Source organism: Ichthyophthirius multifiliis (assembly GCF_000220395.1).
Source record: "Ichthyophthirius multifiliis unplaced genomic scaffold scaff_1120509251021, whole genome shotgun sequence".
Classification (NCBI taxonomy): domain Eukaryota; phylum Ciliophora; class Oligohymenophorea; order Hymenostomatida; genus Ichthyophthirius; species Ichthyophthirius multifiliis.
This window is the reverse complement of record NW_004086277.1, coordinates 75,508-96,462: the sequence shown is the minus strand read 5'-3', so window position 1 is coordinate 96,462 and position 20,955 is coordinate 75,508. Positions and strand designations below refer to the sequence as shown.

The 20,955-nt window shown below is 16.9% G+C and overlaps 6 protein-coding genes across 6 annotated transcripts, besides 18 other annotated features; 1 reads left to right on the top strand and 5 right to left on the bottom strand. All coding sequences in view use genetic code 6, as the record gives it.

Moving 5' to 3' along the window:
- Nucleotides 1-59: 59 nt before the first annotated feature.
- Nucleotides 60-86: a microsatellite.
- A 485-nt stretch (nt 87-571) lies between these two features.
- Nucleotides 572-649: a microsatellite.
- A 3,068-nt stretch (nt 650-3,717) lies between these two features.
- Nucleotides 3,718-4,468, bottom strand: IMG5_130370 (mps one binder kinase activator-like 1b, putative; the record flags this gene model as incomplete). Its single annotated transcript, XM_004032062.1, has 2 exons — nt 4,033-4,468; nt 3,718-3,977 (listed from the first exon to the last, which is right to left on the bottom strand). The coding sequence occupies exons 1-2, from the start codon at nt 4,457-4,459 to the stop codon at nt 3,718-3,720; spliced, it is 687 nt and encodes a 228-aa protein (XP_004032110.1). The 5' UTR covers nt 4,460-4,468.
- Nucleotides 4,469-5,493: 1,025 nt separating this feature from the next.
- Nucleotides 5,494-5,573: a microsatellite.
- Nucleotides 5,506-5,574: a microsatellite.
- Nucleotides 5,575-6,239: 665 nt separating this feature from the next.
- Nucleotides 6,240-6,288: a microsatellite.
- Nucleotides 6,289-7,362: 1,074 nt separating this feature from the next.
- On the bottom strand, nt 7,363-8,674 carry IMG5_130360 (hypothetical protein). The gene has a single exon (XM_004032061.1). It carries the CDS (start codon nt 8,488-8,490, stop codon nt 7,666-7,668), a length of 825 nt encoding a protein of 274 aa, XP_004032109.1. The 5' UTR covers nt 8,491-8,674; the 3' UTR covers nt 7,363-7,665.
- Nucleotides 8,675-9,884: 1,210 nt separating this feature from the next.
- On the bottom strand, nt 9,885-10,795 carry IMG5_130350 (hypothetical protein; the record flags this gene model as incomplete). Its single annotated transcript, XM_004032060.1, has 3 exons — nt 9,885-9,939; nt 10,184-10,263; nt 10,631-10,795. The coding sequence occupies 3 exons, from the start codon at nt 10,793-10,795 to the stop codon at nt 9,885-9,887; spliced, it is 300 nt and encodes a 99-aa protein (XP_004032108.1).
- Nucleotides 10,796-13,257: 2,462 nt separating this feature from the next.
- Nucleotides 13,258-13,372: a microsatellite.
- Nucleotides 13,373-13,547: 175 nt separating this feature from the next.
- Nucleotides 13,548-13,605: a microsatellite.
- Nucleotides 13,606-14,344: 739 nt separating this feature from the next.
- Nucleotides 14,345-14,396: a microsatellite.
- A 194-nt stretch (nt 14,397-14,590) lies between these two features.
- Nucleotides 14,591-14,631: a microsatellite.
- Nucleotides 14,632-14,645: 14 nt separating this feature from the next.
- Nucleotides 14,646-14,707: a microsatellite.
- Nucleotides 14,647-14,707: a microsatellite.
- Nucleotides 14,694-14,742: a microsatellite.
- Nucleotides 14,708-14,788: a microsatellite.
- Nucleotides 14,726-14,770: a microsatellite.
- A 996-nt stretch (nt 14,789-15,784) lies between the features above and the next one.
- On the bottom strand, nt 15,785-16,171 carry IMG5_130340 (hypothetical protein; the record flags this gene model as incomplete). The annotated part of the gene is made up of 1 exon (XM_004032059.1): nt 15,785-16,171. The coding sequence occupies one exon, from the start codon at nt 16,169-16,171 to the stop codon at nt 15,785-15,787; it is 387 nt and encodes a 128-aa protein (XP_004032107.1).
- A 22-nt stretch (nt 16,172-16,193) lies between these two features.
- Nucleotides 16,194-16,231: a microsatellite.
- Nucleotides 16,232-16,837: 606 nt separating this feature from the next.
- Nucleotides 16,838-18,202, bottom strand: IMG5_130330 (hypothetical protein; the record flags this gene model as incomplete). The annotated part of the gene is made up of 5 exons (XM_004032058.1): nt 16,838-17,038; nt 17,083-17,801; nt 17,854-17,983; nt 18,025-18,113; nt 18,157-18,202. The coding sequence occupies 5 exons, from the start codon at nt 18,200-18,202 to the stop codon at nt 16,916-16,918; spliced, it is 1,107 nt and encodes a 368-aa protein (XP_004032106.1). The 3' UTR covers nt 16,838-16,915.
- Nucleotides 18,203-18,309: 107 nt separating this feature from the next.
- Nucleotides 18,310-18,378: a microsatellite.
- A 58-nt stretch (nt 18,379-18,436) lies between these two features.
- Nucleotides 18,437-18,487: a microsatellite.
- Nucleotides 18,437-18,490: a microsatellite.
- Nucleotides 18,491-19,191: 701 nt separating this feature from the next.
- IMG5_130320 (n-myristoyltransferase 2, putative) lies at nt 19,192-20,698 on the top strand (the record flags this gene model as incomplete). The annotated part of the gene is made up of 5 exons (XM_004032057.1): nt 19,192-19,328; nt 19,370-19,448; nt 19,497-20,030; nt 20,071-20,219; nt 20,278-20,698. 5 exons carry the CDS (start codon nt 19,192-19,194, stop codon nt 20,696-20,698), a joined length of 1,320 nt encoding a protein of 439 aa, XP_004032105.1.
- Between the last annotated feature and the right edge of the window lie 257 nt (nt 20,699-20,955).

Here is a 20,955-nt window from a genome sequence, read left to right as displayed (position 1 = left end):
AAATTAGTAGAAGACATAAATAAACCAGATTAAAATTTACTCTTATTATAATTCTGCTTTAACAATAATAATAACAATAATAATAAATACCTTAACAGTTTGAAATTTATGATTAATAGTAATAATATAATTTCTATAAATAAAATGAAAGTGCTCTTTAGGTCGAAATAACAAAAAAACAAGAACAATTTTAATTATAAGTTGTTAAAATATAATAATTATGTGAATTATTTAAAAACTATTAAAGTACAATATAATAATAATTACAATTTGGATTAAATTAAAAATAATAATAAATATAAGAGCTTTAAAAGAAATAATAATAAATTAATTTATAAATTGTTATAGATTATAAATAGTTAGAAGAAAATAGATAAAATTTGGTGATTTTATATTAAAATCTTTATAGTATTTAATTCGAAATGGAAAAATTAAAATTGACTATTTTGGTTGATTAATTTAAGAGTTAAATGTAGATGGAAAATATTATATAAGAATAATTATTACAATAGTAATTATAATAAAAGTAATAATAATTATAATAATAAAAAATATAAATTCCAACATCAACTTAATAATAGAATCTTTAACAAGGTTAATAAAATAATTTTTAATTATAATAATAATAATAAATTTAATAAGATTAATAGATTAATGACATTTTCCTTCAGTTATAAAGATAATAGTTAGGTCAATTTAATGTTTAAGATTAGAAGTAGCTTATTTAATAAAATATGAATATGTTTTAAGGATTTGAATTACAACCTAATAATTTTAATAGTGCTGACATTAATTAATTTATTTTATAATAATAGCTTCCTTAATTGTAAGGATAGTTCCTATAGAATTATATTTAATTAAATGGATAAGTCCCATTTTAAAATTAAATTAATGATGGCAAAAAAAATACTGAAGATGATTTTAGGGAAATTTAATCAAAGCAAAATAAAATATGATTTAATTCTTATATAATAAATATTAAATATTAATTATTGTTATTAAATAGAATTTCATTGTTTTTTGATTTAATAGTTAATTTTTTAAAAACAATTATTTTTATTTATATTGAATATAATTTTTATTAATTATTTATATTTTAAGTTTTTAATATATATTTCCTTATTTTTTTTGTTTTAAAAATAGATATAAATAATAAATATAAAATTTTTATGTCTTTATTGTTTAGCTAGTATCAAAATTATATATGTTTCTTAATTTCCTATTTTTAAAAAATTTAAAATAGTATTAAAAAAAAGTAATTTTATTCTCTATAATCAAAATTAAATATAGTTTACTTTTTCGCCACATAATTCTTGAAACATTTTATAAATTTAAATTCCTATAAAAGAATCCATAGCAGCATAATGAATTTAAGATTATCTTAATGGTCTTTAGCTCCAATTAGATTAACATTCAAGTTTACATAATCCTCTTCCTATGATTATTTTAATATTTAAAAATATAATTAAATAAAAATTATACCATTAATTAATTCTGAAAGGTATGTTAAACCAATGTTTTTTTAAAGATTATTTTTTTATTTATATTATTTAGCAATATCAATTAAATCAATATAATAAATAAATTTCTTAAAAAAATATAAATTAATTAATAATAAAAATAAATTTTTATTATTTTTTACTAATTATCCATTGAAAAAATTAGCTATCATACTAAAATCTCCATTTAAACTATGTCCAATCTTTATTTTATAATAAACAGATAATTTATATTTTTAATTAAAAAATACTTTGAGAATATTTTAGCTTTCCATTAATTATTTAATAAAATCTAAGTATTGCTTTTAATTACCTAATTTTAAAAAATCAAACAAAAAACATTTTAACAATTTGAAATTTATAATAAAGCAGCTTATTAAGCATTATCAAATTTTGATATTTATTAAGTAAATTCACAATCTAAGCTAATAATCTAACTTTCTAGTAAATCTTTTTTAGCAAATTCGAATTCGTTTGTATTAATATTATCAATAAAATAAATATTATTTCTAGAAATTCCAAAGTGTTTAAAATTCTAATATTTATTAACTGGTTCTAATCCTTAGTTTTCACTATAAGGTCCAAAAGCGTCTTTTTCGATAATATTTAAAGGTAATAAATTAAAATTTTAATTATTCTAAATAAAATTTATAGTATCTTGCTTTTTAATATATTACAATACTTCTTTATCATAATATATGATTGATAATGCTTCGTTAATTTAATTATAATAAATAAAATCTTCTACTAAAATAGCAATAAGATCTTTGTTTTATTTATACGAAAAATAAACATAATCCCATTAAAAGTTTTTAGAAAAATATCTAATTGTACTTTTTTTAAGCCGAAGTTCTACTTCAGGAAAATCTTCTTTTTTTAAATTAAATTGAATTATTAAATCTGTAGCTTTTGATGCTTCTTTATTATTACTCATTTTTTATATGAAAAATTCAAGCAATTAAATTTTATGATTTTAGAATATCTTTATCAATTCAATAGCATTACTATATTATTTTATAAGATGGTAATGTTCTATTTATTCTTTTATTCTTTTATATTTGATTTAATTTATTGTTATTATTTTTTTACTAATATATAGGAATTCTTTCTTATATATCAAAATATATTATATAGTCTTTTAATATTTATATATTTATCTCTTTCCAATTTTCTAATATTCTTTGATAAATTTAGGGATTTTATTATTTATCGAAGCTGAGTTCATATTTTTCGATTAATTTAAAGTATACTTTTTGTATCATAACTAACCCTTATAAGTAATTTAGTATTTCGAAGATTAGTGGAATATTTTAAGATGAATTTTTAAGTAATTATTAATTATCTTTTTAATCAAATATTCCTTATAAAAATTCAAGAAATTTCTATTAAAATATTTTTTATTTAAAATATTTTTAAATTACTTCATATGATGGTTTATATCTTAAAATAAAAGATTTTAAATATTCAGCTGAAATTTTTATTTATTCTCTTTCTTAACTAGTAACTATTCAGTATTTATTTGTATATTTTATTTAAATATATTATAAAAACTAAAATTTATTTACATAACGATATAATACTTTCATATTAAAGCTATTCGAAAGCATTTTTTTATTATTCAATTTAAGTTATATCCTTGGTTATTTCTATTTATGGAGAAATTTATTTTGTTTCCATTTTTATTTTATTTTTAATTAAAATAAGTTTTTATAAATATATATATAATTATTTTTTTATATTATTTATTTCTAAATAGAGTCTACTTTAATACTTTTGTAAAATATTAATTAATTTAATAAAATCATTTTTTTAAATAATAAATTAAATTATCTTTTATTGATATTTCTTATGCTGAATATAGGATATTTTTTAATATTAAAATATTAAACTTTTTTATATATTTTTTTAAGCTTTTTAATATTATAAACTTTTAATTATATTATATTATATTTATTAAGTTTAATTATAGTTGTTCTATATATATAATTAAATTTTATAATTATCCTTTTATATTTTTATTTTTTATATAAATAGAGTTTTTTAAATATTTGAAATTAAATCAAATTGAAAAATAATTCAAAATTATATTTTGAGCAAAAGAAAAAATTTAAAAAAAATATTACAAAAATTAATATAATCTAAAATTTATCAAATAAACACAAACAAATAAACATTTAAAAAATAAATCTAATATAATTTATATATATTTATTATTTATTCATTAATTTGCTTAAGGATTTTCTTTACGAGCTTTAAATTATTATATTAGTTCAGCTAAAGGAGCAAGTTCCTTATCATCAACTAATTTAAATTCATCAATAAAATAAATGAAATGTTTAAAACATGTATTTAAATGATATTCAAGTCCTAAATTCATAATATGTTGAAAATGAGAATGATACATATGAGCATATACTCTAAATAATCTTTTAAAAATAACTTTAATTACATTTAAAAAGTTTTTAGGAAAAGGAACACCTTTTTTAAAAAAAATAATAATAATAAAAGAAACTTAAAAAAATAGATAATAAACCTATTTGACAAGGAAATAATGTTTCATTATTTATTTATGCTTCTACCCATGTCATAAGGTAATCTATATATTCGCAAGCTGAAACTTTTAAAGGTGTTTTTACATTTTATCCATCTGCCCATAAATATTCATATCTTTTTTTTTTTTTATTTTATTGTTTTTGCTTTTTTTACTTTGGACCAGCACTCATTATAGGACAACTTTCTTAAGTGCAAAATTCCATTAACGTACCATATAAAATTGATATTTCGTTATAAAATTCAATTGTATTAACTGCTAACCATTCATTTAATTCTTCTCCTGAAGGTAACTCTACTGCTAAGCTCATGTTTCCAGAACCTAAAGTCATTTATGCAATATGTTTTAGACCCCAACCTTTGCTTCCTTTTTCAATTTGTTTTAATGGTTTATAAGATTATTGATTCATTATTTTTTTTTTTTTTTTCGTATAATTATTAATATATTTATTATTTTGTTTTTGTTATTTTTATTTATATGTTTTTAATTTTATTATTATTTGTTATTTGTAAATGATTTTATTACCTTTTTTTAAATTAATTTTATATTTTTTTATTTATAAAAAACTGTATTAAGGATGAATAAAAAATTAAATTTTTAAATTTAAGTAAGAAAATATATTATTAAATTTATCTATCAAATCTAGAAATAGAAAAATAATTATAAAATATTTACTTTATTTGATGTTAAATTATTTTATTATTTTATTTTTTTACAATTAACAAAAAAAAAGTCTATTATTATCCATTTTTTCTTGCTTTTTTTTTTTTTTGAGTTTATTGAAAAAAAAATTGTAAAAAAGATTAAAAAAATCAAAAATAATAACTATTACTTTTTTAAAAAAAACGAAATAATATAAGATACTCTTTATATTTTTTATTTTATACATAAAACATATAAAAAAGTATTGTTTTTAAAGTAATTAATACTAAAGTTTTTTGATTTTGCATATTTTATGATTTCTTTGTAGTTTTAATTATATTCTTCTTAAAGAGTGCTTTTATATTTATGATTCCTAACAAATTGTGTTTATATTAAAAAACGGTTTGTTTTCCTATTTTATTTCTTTTTTATATATTATGAATAATTGTAGGGATATATCAAATTAAATTATTTTTCGATATGAAAACTAAACTATTTTTAATTTTTAAATGATTGAATATTGTATTTAGAGCAAATTTTATTTTGATTTAGACTTGATTTTATTTATACATAATTTATGTTTGTCTTTGTTAAACAGCTATAAACATTAAGATTTTATATAATAAGGAAAATTTTAAAAAAAAACTGAAATATATAATAATATTACCAATTAATTAATATTATTTTAGAGTTATACTTTAGAATATTTTCCTATATTAATATTATACGCCATAAATGTTTATTAATTAAGTAAATATATCAAGATTTTTTAAATAAATTAAACTTAAAATGTTATTAAAATTTTTACAAATCTCATATTTTTTTTATAAAATCATATTTTTTTATAAAATCATATTTTTTTTATAAAATCATATTTTTTTTTACAAAATTAATATTATTTAATTAATTAAAGATTTATAAAAAAAAATATTGTTTAAATATTGAAATAGAATATTATAATTTATATAAATAATTAATCTATTTATGCATCAACTATATAATATTTTATTTTCTAATAATTATCAAATAGCTTTATGTTTTTGAAATAAGGTTTTCTTTTAATTGGATATATCCTTTTTTACAAACTATTCAATAATTTTTTTTTAAAACAAAATAAAATACATATTTTTTAAAATTAAATTTGTATAAAATAAATAAATTCAAATCATATATATAAAATTTGCAAAATAATTAAAAACTTAAACAAAATTAAAAAAAATTGATAAAGCCGCCATTTCTTAATTTATTAAGGTCAAAACTTTAATAAATTTTCAAAAAATGCAATTAAGAATATTTTAGGTTATTTTAAATAGTGCTTTGGGGAGGGGGGTGAATTTAACAAATTAGTAATTTTTGTTTAATAAAATATAAATGTTTATATTTTGGATAAACCTTTTTTATTTTTGTTTATTAAAAATAACATCATATATTAATTTATATATTTTATAAATTTAATTATTATTTTAAATATTATTTTTTGGTATATATTTATTAAAGATTTAATTTTACTTATATTTTTATGTATAATTATTTTAATTTACAAAAAATATATATTTATATATTTTATAATTTATATGTTTCAAAATTTATTTGTTTATTAACTATTTTTCTTTTTAGTAATTGTTTTTATTATTTATTTTAATTTTATTTTAACAAACAAAATAAAGGTATTGATTTTTTTAATTAATTTTTAGATTTCAATAAATAAATAGTATTTATTCATTTTACTTTACAATATTTTTGCGTTTATCAAAAATAATAAATTAATAACCGTTTTTAATTATATTTTTTAAGTAAAAACGAAAAATAAATATAAAATGCATTTCATATTAAAAAAGATAAACCTTAAAAAAAAAAAATACAATACAATTCATTAATTACAAGATAAAAATATATTATCAAATATAAATAAAATATAATATTTAATTCTTAAAAAATAAATAGTTTTATAATATTTAATTGATATTAAATAATAAAAAAATTAATGGTAGAAACTTCAACTATATATTATTCAATTTTTTCGTTTTCTTTCACAGCATTTATTTATTGTTTAGTATTATACTTTGCTAAAGTAAAAATAAATAGAAATTAAAAATTTAAATAAAAAATACTTTATTTTCAAAAAAAAAGAAAATAAATGGAAAATGCGAATAAGACTTTAAAAAATTGAAACACTAGAGTACATTAAAAAAAGATATTTATGAGGATGAATCATTACTTTCAATTATCCAAATTGGGGAAAATGCTCGTTCGAAATTATTTTAATAATATTGCGATTTAATAAAAAATTAATCTCTTTTTGTGTTTTATTAAAAATCTTGTGTAGCATTTGCAGCCTGTTTTATTTTTAGTTTAACTTTCTTAATATGGTTTGCATAAAAAGATTTATATTTCAAAATTTTATTTTAGTTTTGGCTAGGATTCGCTTGTATGTCCATAAATACTTTCGTATTAGTAAGAATGTAAAATAATTCTGCATAAAAAATGTTTTTTGCAGGTTAATAAAATAAGGAGAAAACTTTTTCTGAAGGTTTTTTAATATCTTCGGCTTTATCTGTATTTTATTTAGTAATTCTTATTATATTTTTATAAATAGGAATGCCATTATATGAATGTATATAAATATATATTTTTAAAATTAAAAAAATAAAAAATAAAAGTAATAACAGGTGATAATAAGACATTCTTTAATTATATAGGATTTTCTTTTGGTTTAGCTATTACAGGCATTTTTTATAGAGAAATAGGAACTACCTAATTTAAGGGAATTACTATAGGAAGCGAACTTACAGAAAAAGCCCTTTCCGAAGAAAGAAATCCACAAGGCATATCAATAAGAAATACAATTGAATAAAGTATAATGATAAGCGAAAACTTTTAACATAATATAAGTACTTCTATTGATATTTAAAGCATAATATCATGTTTAATATCTCTAACAATGTATATATATAAAGACAAAGAGTAATTACATCATATAGCTTTACATTTAATTCTATATATATTTTCTTTGAATGTATTATTAACTGGTTTTATTGCTTGGATAGTAAAAATAGTTGAAAAATTAGTAAAAACTCCATATAATACAACATACGTTGCAACTTAAATTAGAATATAATATATTGTCGTAAATTTAATAATTTACATAATGTTATTTTTTGTACCTTAAATAGTAATAAATGAAAAAATTGAATTAGGAAAAGGAGAAGATAAAGCAAAAGTAACTGACTCTATTTTTGATGTAAATATAAGTATTGGAGATATTATATGGTGCTTATAATATGGATAATTAACATCTGTTGTTCTTTTAATTATTACTGATATTTGGACTTCACATAATAATTCTCTTGTTAAAAATATTAATAGACTTGCAAGAGATTATTCACATTCATAAGGCATTATTGCTTCTTAATTTTAAGTTGATCTTGCTATGTGTGCTATTCTTCTGGTAGTTGCAGGAGCTGGAATTTGTGGTTTTATGCTTGGGAGTATTTTTGGTATTTGCATGATTGTTGTTGGAATGATTTAAAGCGCATGTGTACTTGGAGGACTTTGCTTTTTTACACTTATAACTGGAGATGCTTATTAATTAGCTAGTTTGAATTCGTTTACATTTGGAATTAAAGACAGACTTTTTTTAATTAGTTGGGCATGTGATAATTATGATGCCTTTATTTAGATTTTAGGAGTTTCAGCCACTTTATTTTTATCATTTTTAGCAGTTGGATCTGTTTAAGTTTCGGTAGAAAATAAAAATTTAGATCTTATTAATAGTATGGTGTTTTTAGGATTATGCATTGGAGGAGCGTTTGTATTAGGATAAAGAGCTTTCGTATGTAAAAATATTAAAGATGTGGCCACAAGAGTATAATTTGATGTTTAGAAATTCAAAAGTTAAGGATTCAAAGGAAGCTTTTTGAGAAATATTCATGAATTTATGTTTGATAAATTTAAGGTTTTGGCAATTAGATTAGGATTAAATGTTGTTATGGTATTTTTATTTTTATATTTTTTAATTTTATTTTATTTTTTAGATTTTTGTAATCTGTTTACTAATTAGTACACTTTTTGGTAATTTAAGTGCTATTGGATTTATTGTTGGAAGTAGTATCGTAGCATCTTTTATGGCTATTTAAGGCATTATTTTAGGAAATTCTTTAAAAAATGCAAAAAATTATCTTGAAAGTAAAAACTATTTATTTATTTTTAATTATAATTTTTTATTAAAAAAAAGATGATCAACAAATAGAAAATGAAGAAGGAAATATCATTAGTAATAATATGAAATAAATTAGTGAAGATTTTGATTGTATTAGTTGGATTCCTGGAATTATATTAAATAATTATTTAATTTTGGCTTGGCTTTTTATTGTATTAAGTGCTTAATAGTTTAAAGATGTAGGATATTTAATTACTTTTTTGAAGGAAAACAATACTAATATTACATCTTTTTTTTTAGATTTATATAAAAAAATATTTGGTTATGCTGCAATATGAGTAGAAATATTTTTTCAATTTTAATATAGAAAACATTTTTATTTTTGGAAAATAAAATAATAGCTTTATATTTTGAAGATTATTTAATTATAAAAGTAATTTTTTTCGAATAAATAAATAATTTATAAAATCAATCATTTAATTAAAAATATAATATATTTTATTTTATTGAATAAAGATATTTGAATAATTAAATAAAATTATAAATTAAATTTAAAAAGAATGTCATAAATCTTCATTTTAATTATTGTTATCACTATTATTTATATTAATATTATTAATACAATCATTATCACTTTTCTCATTTTTTTCATTAGATTCTTCAATAATATTATTATTAATATTGTTTTCTATTTATTAATAATATTATATTGACTAAGATCTTAAAAACCAAATGTCAGGATGTTATTCATTATTTTATTCATAGTTTTTGATTTTGTTTATAGTCTTGTTAAACTGATTTTTATAGTTTTTTAGCTATTCATGATTCATTAATTCATCTTATTCATCTATAACATTATCATCATCTAGCATACAAATACTTTATATTAAAGAGGACCCCCTTTACATTTAACTTTTTTTAGAAGATAAAGACTAATGTTTTTTTAATTAAATGAGTTTAATATCATGTTATATTTGATTACATTATTAAATAATGTGATTATTACTTTTACAATTTTAACAATATAAATCTATCAATTTAATATTTTTGTTTTCTTAAATTTCTAATGTTAGATTATAAAATGAAGTCTTTTAATAAAAATAAATTTTAAAATAATAAATAATAATTTTTGTTACTTCATCTTCTTTAAAGTTTTATAATATTTAAATAAATTTTTATCTTTCTATAAATAAAATTTATGATGCTTCTAAACAAACAACCTTTTCAATAATTTTTTCGCCTGTAATAAATTGATATGTACTAAAACATTATTTTTACTTTTTTTTCAATAAAAAATAAATATATTTAAATATAAAATATTTATAATCTAACTTTAATATTCCAAGAAAACTATTGTTAATCAGAGGGTTAGTAAATAATTTAAACTTAGCCTTTAAGAATATAATAGAGTCCTAAATTATTAGAAATTGAATTCTTTCTTATAAAAAATAAATATAAATAAAAATAAAATATTAAAACTTATTCATAAACTATTTCATCTTCTAAGTAAAAGTATTCTTACACATAAAAAGCTAATTGACATAAAAAACTAACTGAAAATTTTTAACTTGGCCATCCCAAAGAATCAAAAAAAAATAAATAAGCCTAATAATAAAGTTAAGATTTCCAAGAAAAAGGTAATTATGATATAACACTTTCTTCAATTTCCTAATTTCTATATTTCTAATTATCAAACTAAAATTAAACATGAGCTAAAATCTTTTTTTTAGTATCATTTTTTATATTTTTATCTCTTAAATATCTATCGAATTTTCTAACTTTTTTATCATAAAGGTTATATCCATATTTAACATCTTCCAATATAAGTAGAATTTCTCCAATAACGAAGGCAAAAATAACAGTTCCTATCATCATGAATAGCAAACTGAAAACAATTTCAGGTGGAGTAATCGAATAAACATTTGAATAATTAACAGTAGTCATAATATTCAATGAAGAATACAAAGAATATAAGTATTTGTCCCAAAAGGATATTTCTTTTACCATAGAACATTTAAAAGGTACATTCTCGTCATATAAAGGATATGGTTTTAAGGTTTCGTATAATGTTTTTTAATAAGAAACTTCATATTTATCGCAAGCATAATTTCCTATAATATAATATATACAGGCGAATATATTCGCTATCTAAAATACTATTAAAAAAAGTCTTATTATAATATATGCATTTTATGTTTTTCTATTCAAACGAAATTAGAGTTTTATGAAATTATCGAATTTTAATACAAAAAATAACTTACTATAAAAAAATATGTTAAATATTTATTTTATATCGTTTGGAATTCTTAACTAAAATGTGTCAACAAATAAACCCAAAATACTTAAAAAATCTGCAAAAAATTAACTGTTGTATATCTGTTTAGTATATTTTTATATTATTTAAGTGCGATCAAGGATCTCGAAACCTTAATGGTATACTGATGTGTTAAATTTTAGAATTATTTGAAATAAAAATAATAAAAAAATAATTATTTTTATAATTTGGAAACGATAGTATACTTAAGATAAGGTTATTTCAAAAGATAATTCAATAGGTATTAAAAAAAATTAGAAAAAAGTCAATATATAAAGAGAAAACTCGAAAAGAACATATATTATATTATTTTTTCTTATTATAAAAGAAGATTTTTTTTTTTTTTTTATTAACTCTGTATTCATTTTTTTTTTTATTGAATTAATATTTTATTTTATTTTTAAAATATTAATACTCACGTAAAATAAATAAATAATATTTTTACATATATTTATTTATTATGTAATATAATAGTTAAATATTAGAATTTCTTCGAACAGATTTACCAAAGTTAAGCTTATTTGACGAAGCAAAATACATAAATTAAATAAAGTAATACATCTAAACGTAAAAATAATAAAATGATACATTTTTGAAAGGTTTAAATGTCCGAATAACATATGATGAAGTAGAAGAATTAATAAAAAATGGTAATATGAAAGGAAAAATGTGCACGTTTTTTTTAAATTATTTATAAAATGAAAATTTGGTAAAAGGTGAAGAATTTGCACGAAAAATATTTTTTGTAATAATTAGAATCATTAGTTTTGATGAAATGGGAAATTTGGAATATAATTTATGGAATAACGTTTCTTAGTATTTATTTTTAAGTGAATTTCAAAAAGATTTTTATTAAGAAATGATTCTATTTGTAAATGATGGTAATAAATGGACATCTTTCTGGTTAAATTTGGAAGAACAAAAATGCCTTTATTTAGATTTTGGAAAAATAATTTATTAAATTGATGTTTTCCTCAAAATTTTAGATGAAATTTTGGAAAAAGAATTCTAATTAAGTATATAAGAGTTCGATGTTGATGTAATTTAAAATTAATTTGAATAAAATGAAGGCGATTATGGAGTTATTTTAGTTAATTTCTATTATAAATATATATTGGGTTAAAATTTGTTGGATATTAAATTTAATTATTTGGAATAAAGCATACTTTAAAAACGATGCGAATAGATTTTGTTTTGTTTAAAAGATAAATTTGAAGATGAGAAAGTAATTAAAAATTAAAAAGAAAAAAAAAAAAAAAATTATAATTTTCTTATTTAAAACGATGATGATGAGGATGATTAAGTTTAAAATTTGCATTAAAAAGAAGAAGGAAAAATTAATTACTAATAAAATAAAGTTAAATAAAATAAAATGAATAGTAATAATATTGATGAGTCTTTTAATCTTATATAATCATAATAATAAGTTAATAATAGTAATAGTTATACTTTTAATAATAAATTTTAATTTTAAGAAAATTATGAGGATGACAATGAATCATTTTAAAAATAATAATAAATATAATTTTTTGTTGATAATAAGAAAGATAATTAAAAAGAAATTAATTTTAAAGATGATGATGATTTTAAGCATATATGGGATTTTAATTATTAGTTTAAATAATAAATGAGAAAATAAGGAAGAAATAAACCAGTATTAGTTCCTGTAGAAATGAAAAATATAGAAAAAGAGTCAGATGATAAAAGTATATAAAGGAAAATGGAAGAAATTTTAGTTTTTTTAAATAATTAATAAAATAATATTTCAGAAAATAAAGAAATTTAGTAAAAATTTTTTTTTTTTTTTATATTTTTATTAAAAAAAAAAAAAAAAAGAAATTTTATACATAAAATAAAAGCTTTAAAAAATACTAAAAATGTAAAAACATAAAATATTGAGGAATTAAAAAACTTTTTAAAATAAAAACTTCTGGAAAAAGACTAAAACCAAGATCTTGATAATATTTTAAACCGTTAGTAAATAATAGAACGGATATTAAATAGAGGAAATACAGAAGAACAAAATTTAAATAATAAATTTGAATAAGAAATTTAAAAAATAGACAGAAACTTTTAATATTTTATGTAAAAATATGATGCCTTAAACGAAGCATCGACTCTACTTGTTCCAAAAAATCCTTAAAACAGAGCTTATGATGCCTTCAACGAAGCACCAACTCTACTTGTTCCAAAAGTTCCTTAAAACAAACTTTTAGACCTTAAAGAAGAAATGCATTTTCATTTACATAATTATCTATTAGGTGGACTTGGGTTACCGGAAAAATTTTCGAAGAATGTAAAATATTTAAAGTAAAGGGAATGGAATAAATAGTTTGGAAATAAAAAAAAATATATAGAAATTAAAAATAATATTATTAATCGTAATAATAATAATAATAATAATAATAATAATAATAATAATAATAATAATAATAATAATTAAGAATACAAATAAAATGAAGAGATTATAGTTGATAGATATCGAATTTAAATTAAAAAAAGATACTTTATTAACATGCTATGTAAGGATTTCATAGAAGAGAAAATTATTAATTTCATGCTTTTTTATTTTCAAGAAAAACATTATTATGAAAATGATATTGAAAAATTAATATAAAAAATGCAAAAAATATATGTGTTTTCAACTAGTTTTTATACATAATTAAGTTATAAAAACCCTTTAATTAAATAAAACTAATTAAATTATAAAATTAGTAGTATTAAAGTTAATTTATTTACTGAATATAATTATTTGGTTTTTCCTTTGATTATTTAGAATGTCTTTGCTTTTATACTTGTAAATATTTTAGAAAAAAAAGTGTTTTTTTTTAAAGTTTGTAATAGCTAATTGTATTCTTATCCTAAAATTGAAGATAATCCTTTTGTTTGGAATATTCTAAAGTACTTAGAATATGAATATCAATAGAAATTTATGAAAAATTTTATGGTATTTTAATGGAAAATATAAAACAATTAATGCTTTTAATGTGAAGATGAAAATCTTTCAGGATATTTAGTTGTTTTGTATGTAAAAATGATTTTCGATAATAACTTTTCATTTCATAATGCAAATATCGATAATATTAAAAATATAAGACTTTATATTACTGAAGTTTTTAAAATTGTTGGAAGAACAAATAACTAAATAGGAGAAATTAAATATTTTATTTGATTTTTTTATATATAAATTAACATATAATATATAATATATAATATATAATATATAATATAAAATTTTTTTTATGTAATAATTTTAATATTTTTTAATAAAATATATACAAATTATATTATTTAAAAAAACAAAATTATTTTATGTTTAAAAATAAAATAAAATAATAGTATAAATATATTATATAAAAAAGTATAATTTTGACAACATTTATATTGGCTAATTTAATTTTAAAATTAAAAAATAAAAAGCAAAAAAATATAAAAATAAATAGATGAAATTAAAAAGATAATAGATATTTATATATTATTATATATAATATAAATTTAAATATAAATATAAATATATTATAAATATAATATATATAAATATATTTATATATTATTTAATTTATTTATATATTATAATATTTTTATTTTATATATTTTTATATTATGTATCTTTTTTAATATTTCTACCATAATATTATTATTTACTTTAACAAATAATAAATAAAATTCATTCATATATAACATAAACATTATTATCATTATCTTTATAGCTGGTATAATTTTATTTTTCATATAATTAAATTTCATCCATTTTTTATAACATTTATTTTTTTCTTTTTAAAATTCTTATTAATATTCCTAAAGTTGCAAATAATAGGAGGAATACAAAAATAAATATAAATAATTTATTCATAATTTAATTTTTATTATCAAATTAAATTTAAATTACATTATAAATAAAAGCTTAATTTTTTTAATTATAAGCTCTTATAGATACAAAAATATTTTATTTTTTATCTTTATTGTTTTCAATAAAATTCTTTAAATCAATATAATTTACATCTATTTTTTAATAAAATTTATTATTATCTTAAAAACTGCCTGTAATAGCATTTACTTACGCCTCTTATTCAGAATAAGCTAAAAATAAATAAATTTTTTTAAATTTTTAAGATTAACTATTAATTATTATCCATCAATTTATAAATTATCCACTTCCTATAGTTCCAAAATTTAGTCTCTTTTCAACTCTAAACTTATTTAAATATTTTTGTTAGAATTTTCAATCACAATAAAATCATTTTTTTAAATATTATTTAATTCTATTCCATATTTATATTTTTATATTTATTTAAATTAAAGACTCTGGCTTTTATCTGAGCATGTTTTCTCTTTTTAACTAATATTATTATCTTAAGAGTATATTTATACAGAATTTATATCATAAATAAATAATTCTAAAAGAAAATTTCCTTCATTATTAAAATAAACTTTCTTTTTTTCACATTTTTTTTCAAAAGCTAAATTAAGTCCAATTATTTAGCCAATATTATTGAAATATAGTTCATTTTCTTTTTAAATTTATATATAACTTTCATTCTAATTTTACAAATTATTCACATTAAAAATAATTTATTGATTAAAATAGGCAATAAAATATTAATTAAAATCTAAAAATATCATTTTGCCACGTAAATAATTATTTTAATATTAAATTATTTGTGGCAACTAATTTTAGTTAGAACTTCCAAAACTAAAATTTTATATGATTAAACTTTTCTCATTTAATTATTAATTTAGAAATTATTATTCATTTATTATATATGTTATTCTTTTTTATTTTTACATTGTTTCTTTGTAAAATATGGCTTATTATATATCCAAATTATTTAAATTTTTTATATAGTCTTGTTCTATAAAACTTACTTATATTGAGTAACCTACATTTTCATTTTATATAGATCTTATTATTATTACTTATTCACATTCATTTTATTTAGTTACAAAAGGAAATTTTATAATAACAATTTTTTTCTCATTTTCTATTTAAGTAATTATTTATTCATTTATTCCTTTATTTGTTAACTTTATTTATATTTTCATATTTATATTTTCATATTTAATTTATTATTACATAATTCCTTTATCCAGCTAAGATTTCTAATTATCCGGTTGTTTCGATTTCTGCCTTTATATTTGCACAACTATTCACTTTATATTTATGAAACTCTTTTTAACTTATTTAGGATTAAATAATTTAATCTAATTATATAATCTAGAAATTCGAATTATATTAAATTGTTTAAGATATACAAGATATTAATATTATTAAAATTTTAAACATTTTTTTTTTTTTTTAATTTATTTCTATATTTTTAATTTTTTTTTTTTTATAATTTATTAATTGTTATTTTTATATGTAAAAGACTATTTATTTTTTTGTATTTTAATTATATTAAAATTATATTTTTTTATATTACTGATTTATTTTTATCTATTTGAATAAAAAATAATGATAAAAAAATTTATTAAAATTTAGTTTAATTTTTTTAAAAAATTAAATTATGTTCTACAAACTTTTAATAATTTCAGATTTATTTATTAACTATTAATTAGTTTAGATATGATATAAATAATTTGTTTAATTTATAAATAAATTATTATTTTTTAAAAGAAATGTTAGATAATTAAAGAAAAAATAATAAAATTAAAATCATAAATTATATTTAAAAAAAAACTGTATCCAAAAATAAATATAATTTTTACTAAAAATAAATAATAAACATAGTCTAAAAATAATAAATTATAACTCATTATATTTCATTTAGTATTTCTTTATATAATTATATTTCAAAATCATTGCTTCCTTTATCTTATTAATCAAGTTTCATAACATCGAGCATATTTTTTTTCAAGGCATCTTTTTTAGTTTCCTATATAAAATTAAGTAAAAATAATTAAAAAAAATAAATCATACTTTAATTAATTGTTTAATTTCATTAGAAAAAATAACTACATTTTTTAAAATATCTAAATAATTAACTCTATTATCTTATTCTATATCCGAAAAATCATGTAAAAGATTAATATGAATCTAAATAAAGTTCATTTAAATTAATTTATTTTTGACAATATTTCTATATTTTTTATTTTTAGGGTCTTCATTTTATTTTTTTAATTCCTAATTTTAATCAAAAGTAATATCATTATTTTTACTTTGATTATTAACTTTCACACTTTCATTGTTTAATGTTTTTGTAACTTTGGCATTTGTATTAGCAAAAGCATCCAAATTATTATATGTAAAATGAAGTCTATCATCATAAAAAACTAAATCTTTTAAAAATAAAAATGCTTTATTTTTCATTCTTTAAGAAAAGCTTTCCTTTTCATTTATTATTTTTACTAAAAACTCAACCCCATCAATATCTATGAAATCTCTTTTTGATTATAAATTTTCACCTCTACATAGACTACTTAAAGCCGAAAGTGCCATTTCTTTAACTTTTATATTTTTTGAGTTTAGTATTGTATTTATGAAATTGAAGGCTCCTTCATATATTGACCATTATTATACATATGAATTATTTTAGTTACAGGTTATAAATATGCTAAAACATAGGCATTATACTTTTGGGTACATACTCGTTTGGGCTAATTTTATCATTTAAACTAAACCTCCTATTTGATAAAGTGCTTTTTTTATATTATTATTGATAAAATATGTAATTTTTATATATTAAAATACAGTCTGCCATATCTAAAGAATCTAATATATCTTCTAATCTTTCTAATAAATTTATTCTCTTTTCTTCATCATCATTATTATTTAATTCTTCTTTTGCTAATTCTTATAGTATTTCTTAGATTACTTTAATCTATTTATAGATTTTTATATACAATTTTTTTAATTTTTTACATCTTATAAAGCATAATCAGCTAATGCTTCTTGTAGCCATTATTTAGTTTTTTCTTCCATAGGCTTAATATCCTTTTTTTAGGTTCCATCTATTTATTAATTTATTTAATAAATATTTAATTTAAATGTTACCTGTATTGCTTAAACTCCATTTTAAAAGTCCTTTCCAATCTAACATTTTTTGTAAAATATTTTTTTTGATATTTTGTTTAATTTTATATATACAATATTATATATTATAATTTATCATTTTATCAAAAAAAAATAAAAAAATTAATATTAAATTATAATATAATATAATATAATATAATATATATAATATAATATAATATAATATAATATAATTAATATAATTTTTCGAAGTTTTAATAAATAGTATAAAAGAAAATTCCTTATATTTTATTCTAGATAAATAAATAATTAATATAAATAATTTATTATAATATATTTATTATAAATAATTATTGTTAATTATATGTTTTAAAAATTTATAAAAAAAAGTGATTTTTATTTTTTTAATAGAAAATTAATTTTAAAGATATTAAAAACAAATAATCTTTAAAAATATAATTTTTATAAGTTATAACTAATAAAGCTAAATTAATTTTAATTTCTTCTAAAATACTATGAAAATATTTTCAAATTTTTTAATAATTAAATATATTAATTTCTAATAATAAATGTTACTAAAGTTATTTATCTTTATGTTGAAAAACTAAAATAAGTAAACTTAATTAATAAATAAACTTTTATATCAATTAATTTACAAATAAATATATAGTCAGTTAATTATTAATTTAAAAAATTGAATGTTATTATCAATTTTATATAATAATTTAATATGTATTTTTATTTTTAAAAAATATTTTATTAATTAATTATCTTAAAATTAATTAAAAAATCAAAGACATATAATTTATTAATATTAAATAATATTTAAAAAAGAAATTATATTTTATTTTTTTGGATTTCAAAAAATTTTATTTCAATAAAAAAAAAAATTTATAGAAAATATATTTTTATGATTTATTATCATATTATATTTAAAATAAATAAAATATTTGCATTTAAAATAAAAATTAACTATTTTCTTGAAAAAGAAAAAAAAATATATATATAACAAAAAGATATTATTAATATATATTTAAAAATAAAATAAAAAAAAAAATGGAAGATAAAGATTCGTTTTAAAAATAAGAAAATTAATAATAAAATTAAAATGACCTTTAAAAAAATCAAGATAATGAAGAACAAAAAAATTTAAATCAAAATTTATTAAGAAAATAACTTTAATTAGGTTCAAAGTAAAAAAAATAAAAAAACAATAAAAAAATATAAAAACTAGAGAAAATACATTACTTTCTAAAGATTGGAAATTTTGGAAAACTCAACCAGTTGTTTAATTCGATGAAGATTAAACCTAAGTAAAAAAACTTCAAATAAAAATATCACTTAAAATTAATAAAAAAAAGAAAAGTGGACCAATTGATCTTCCAAAAGAAGTCAAAGACATCAGATAAGAACCATATAATATTCCAACTGGATTTGTATGGAGTGATTTGAATTTAGAAGATTCTAATGATTTGGATTAATTATACACATTATTAGTAGAAAACTATGTAGAAGATGATGATAATATGTTTAGATTTGATTATTCACGAGAATTTTTGAAATGGGCATTAACCCCTCCAGGACAATACAAAGACTGGACAGTAGGAGTTCGAGTATAAAAAACTGGAAAATTAGTAGGCTTTATATCCGGAATCCCAGTAACAGTAATAGTTGAGCAAAAAGATAAAATAAAGATGACAGAAATAAACTTTTTATGTGTAAATAAAAAGCTTAGAAGTTAAAGATTGGCTCCAGTATTAATAAAAGAAATAACAAGGAGAGTAAATATTAAAAATATGTGGTAAGCCATATATACTGCAGGTGTAGTTATTCCAAAACCAGTTTCTTATGCTACATATTACCATAGATCTCTTCATCCAAAGAAATTAATTGAAGTATATATATTATATTTTATTTTATTCTATTTAAAAATAGATTAATTTTAGTAGTTTAGGAAAAAATTAAACTATTGCAAGAGTACAAAAATTGTATAAACTTCCAGAAGAAACTAATATTCCAGGATTAAGAGAAATGAAGAAAAAAGATATTGGATAAGTTACTGTTTTATTGAATACTTATTTAAAGTAACTTTTTTTTTAAACAAAATAAAATAATTTATTTACTTTATTAATTAAAAAATAGAAAGTTTAGTTTATATAATGTATTTACAGAAGAAGACATAAAACATTATATGATTCCTATCCCTAATGTAATTTATAGTTATGTTGTAGAAGATAAAAACAAAAAAGTAACTGATTTCTTTAGTTTCTATAGCTTACCTTCTACTATTATCAAACATCCTAAACATAATACACTAAGAGCTGCTTATTCTTATTATAATGTTGCAACTGTAACTCCTTTAACTCAACTTATTGAAAATGCTTTAATTTTAGCAAAGAAATATGATTTCGATGTATTTAATGCTTTGAACCTTATGGATAATCAAAACTTTTTGGAAGAATTGAAATTCAGTCCAGGAGATGGTAATTTACATTACTACTTATATAACTGGAGAATAGGTAACAAAATGGAGGCTAATTAATTAGGAATGGTTCTTGTGTGATTGATCGATCTATTTAAAAAAAATTTATATTATTATTTTTTCTAATATAATATATTTTAATTTTTACAATCTATTTAATTAAGTATCTTTTTTTTAAAAAAAATAATAATAATAATTAATAAAAATTACATTTTTCATATAAAAATTAAGTATATCAACATAAATTAAAATTAGTAATAAATTTTATAACTAAAAAAATATAAATATATTAATATACTATTCTTTTTTCTTCAATGATTGATTAATTTTTTCATAAA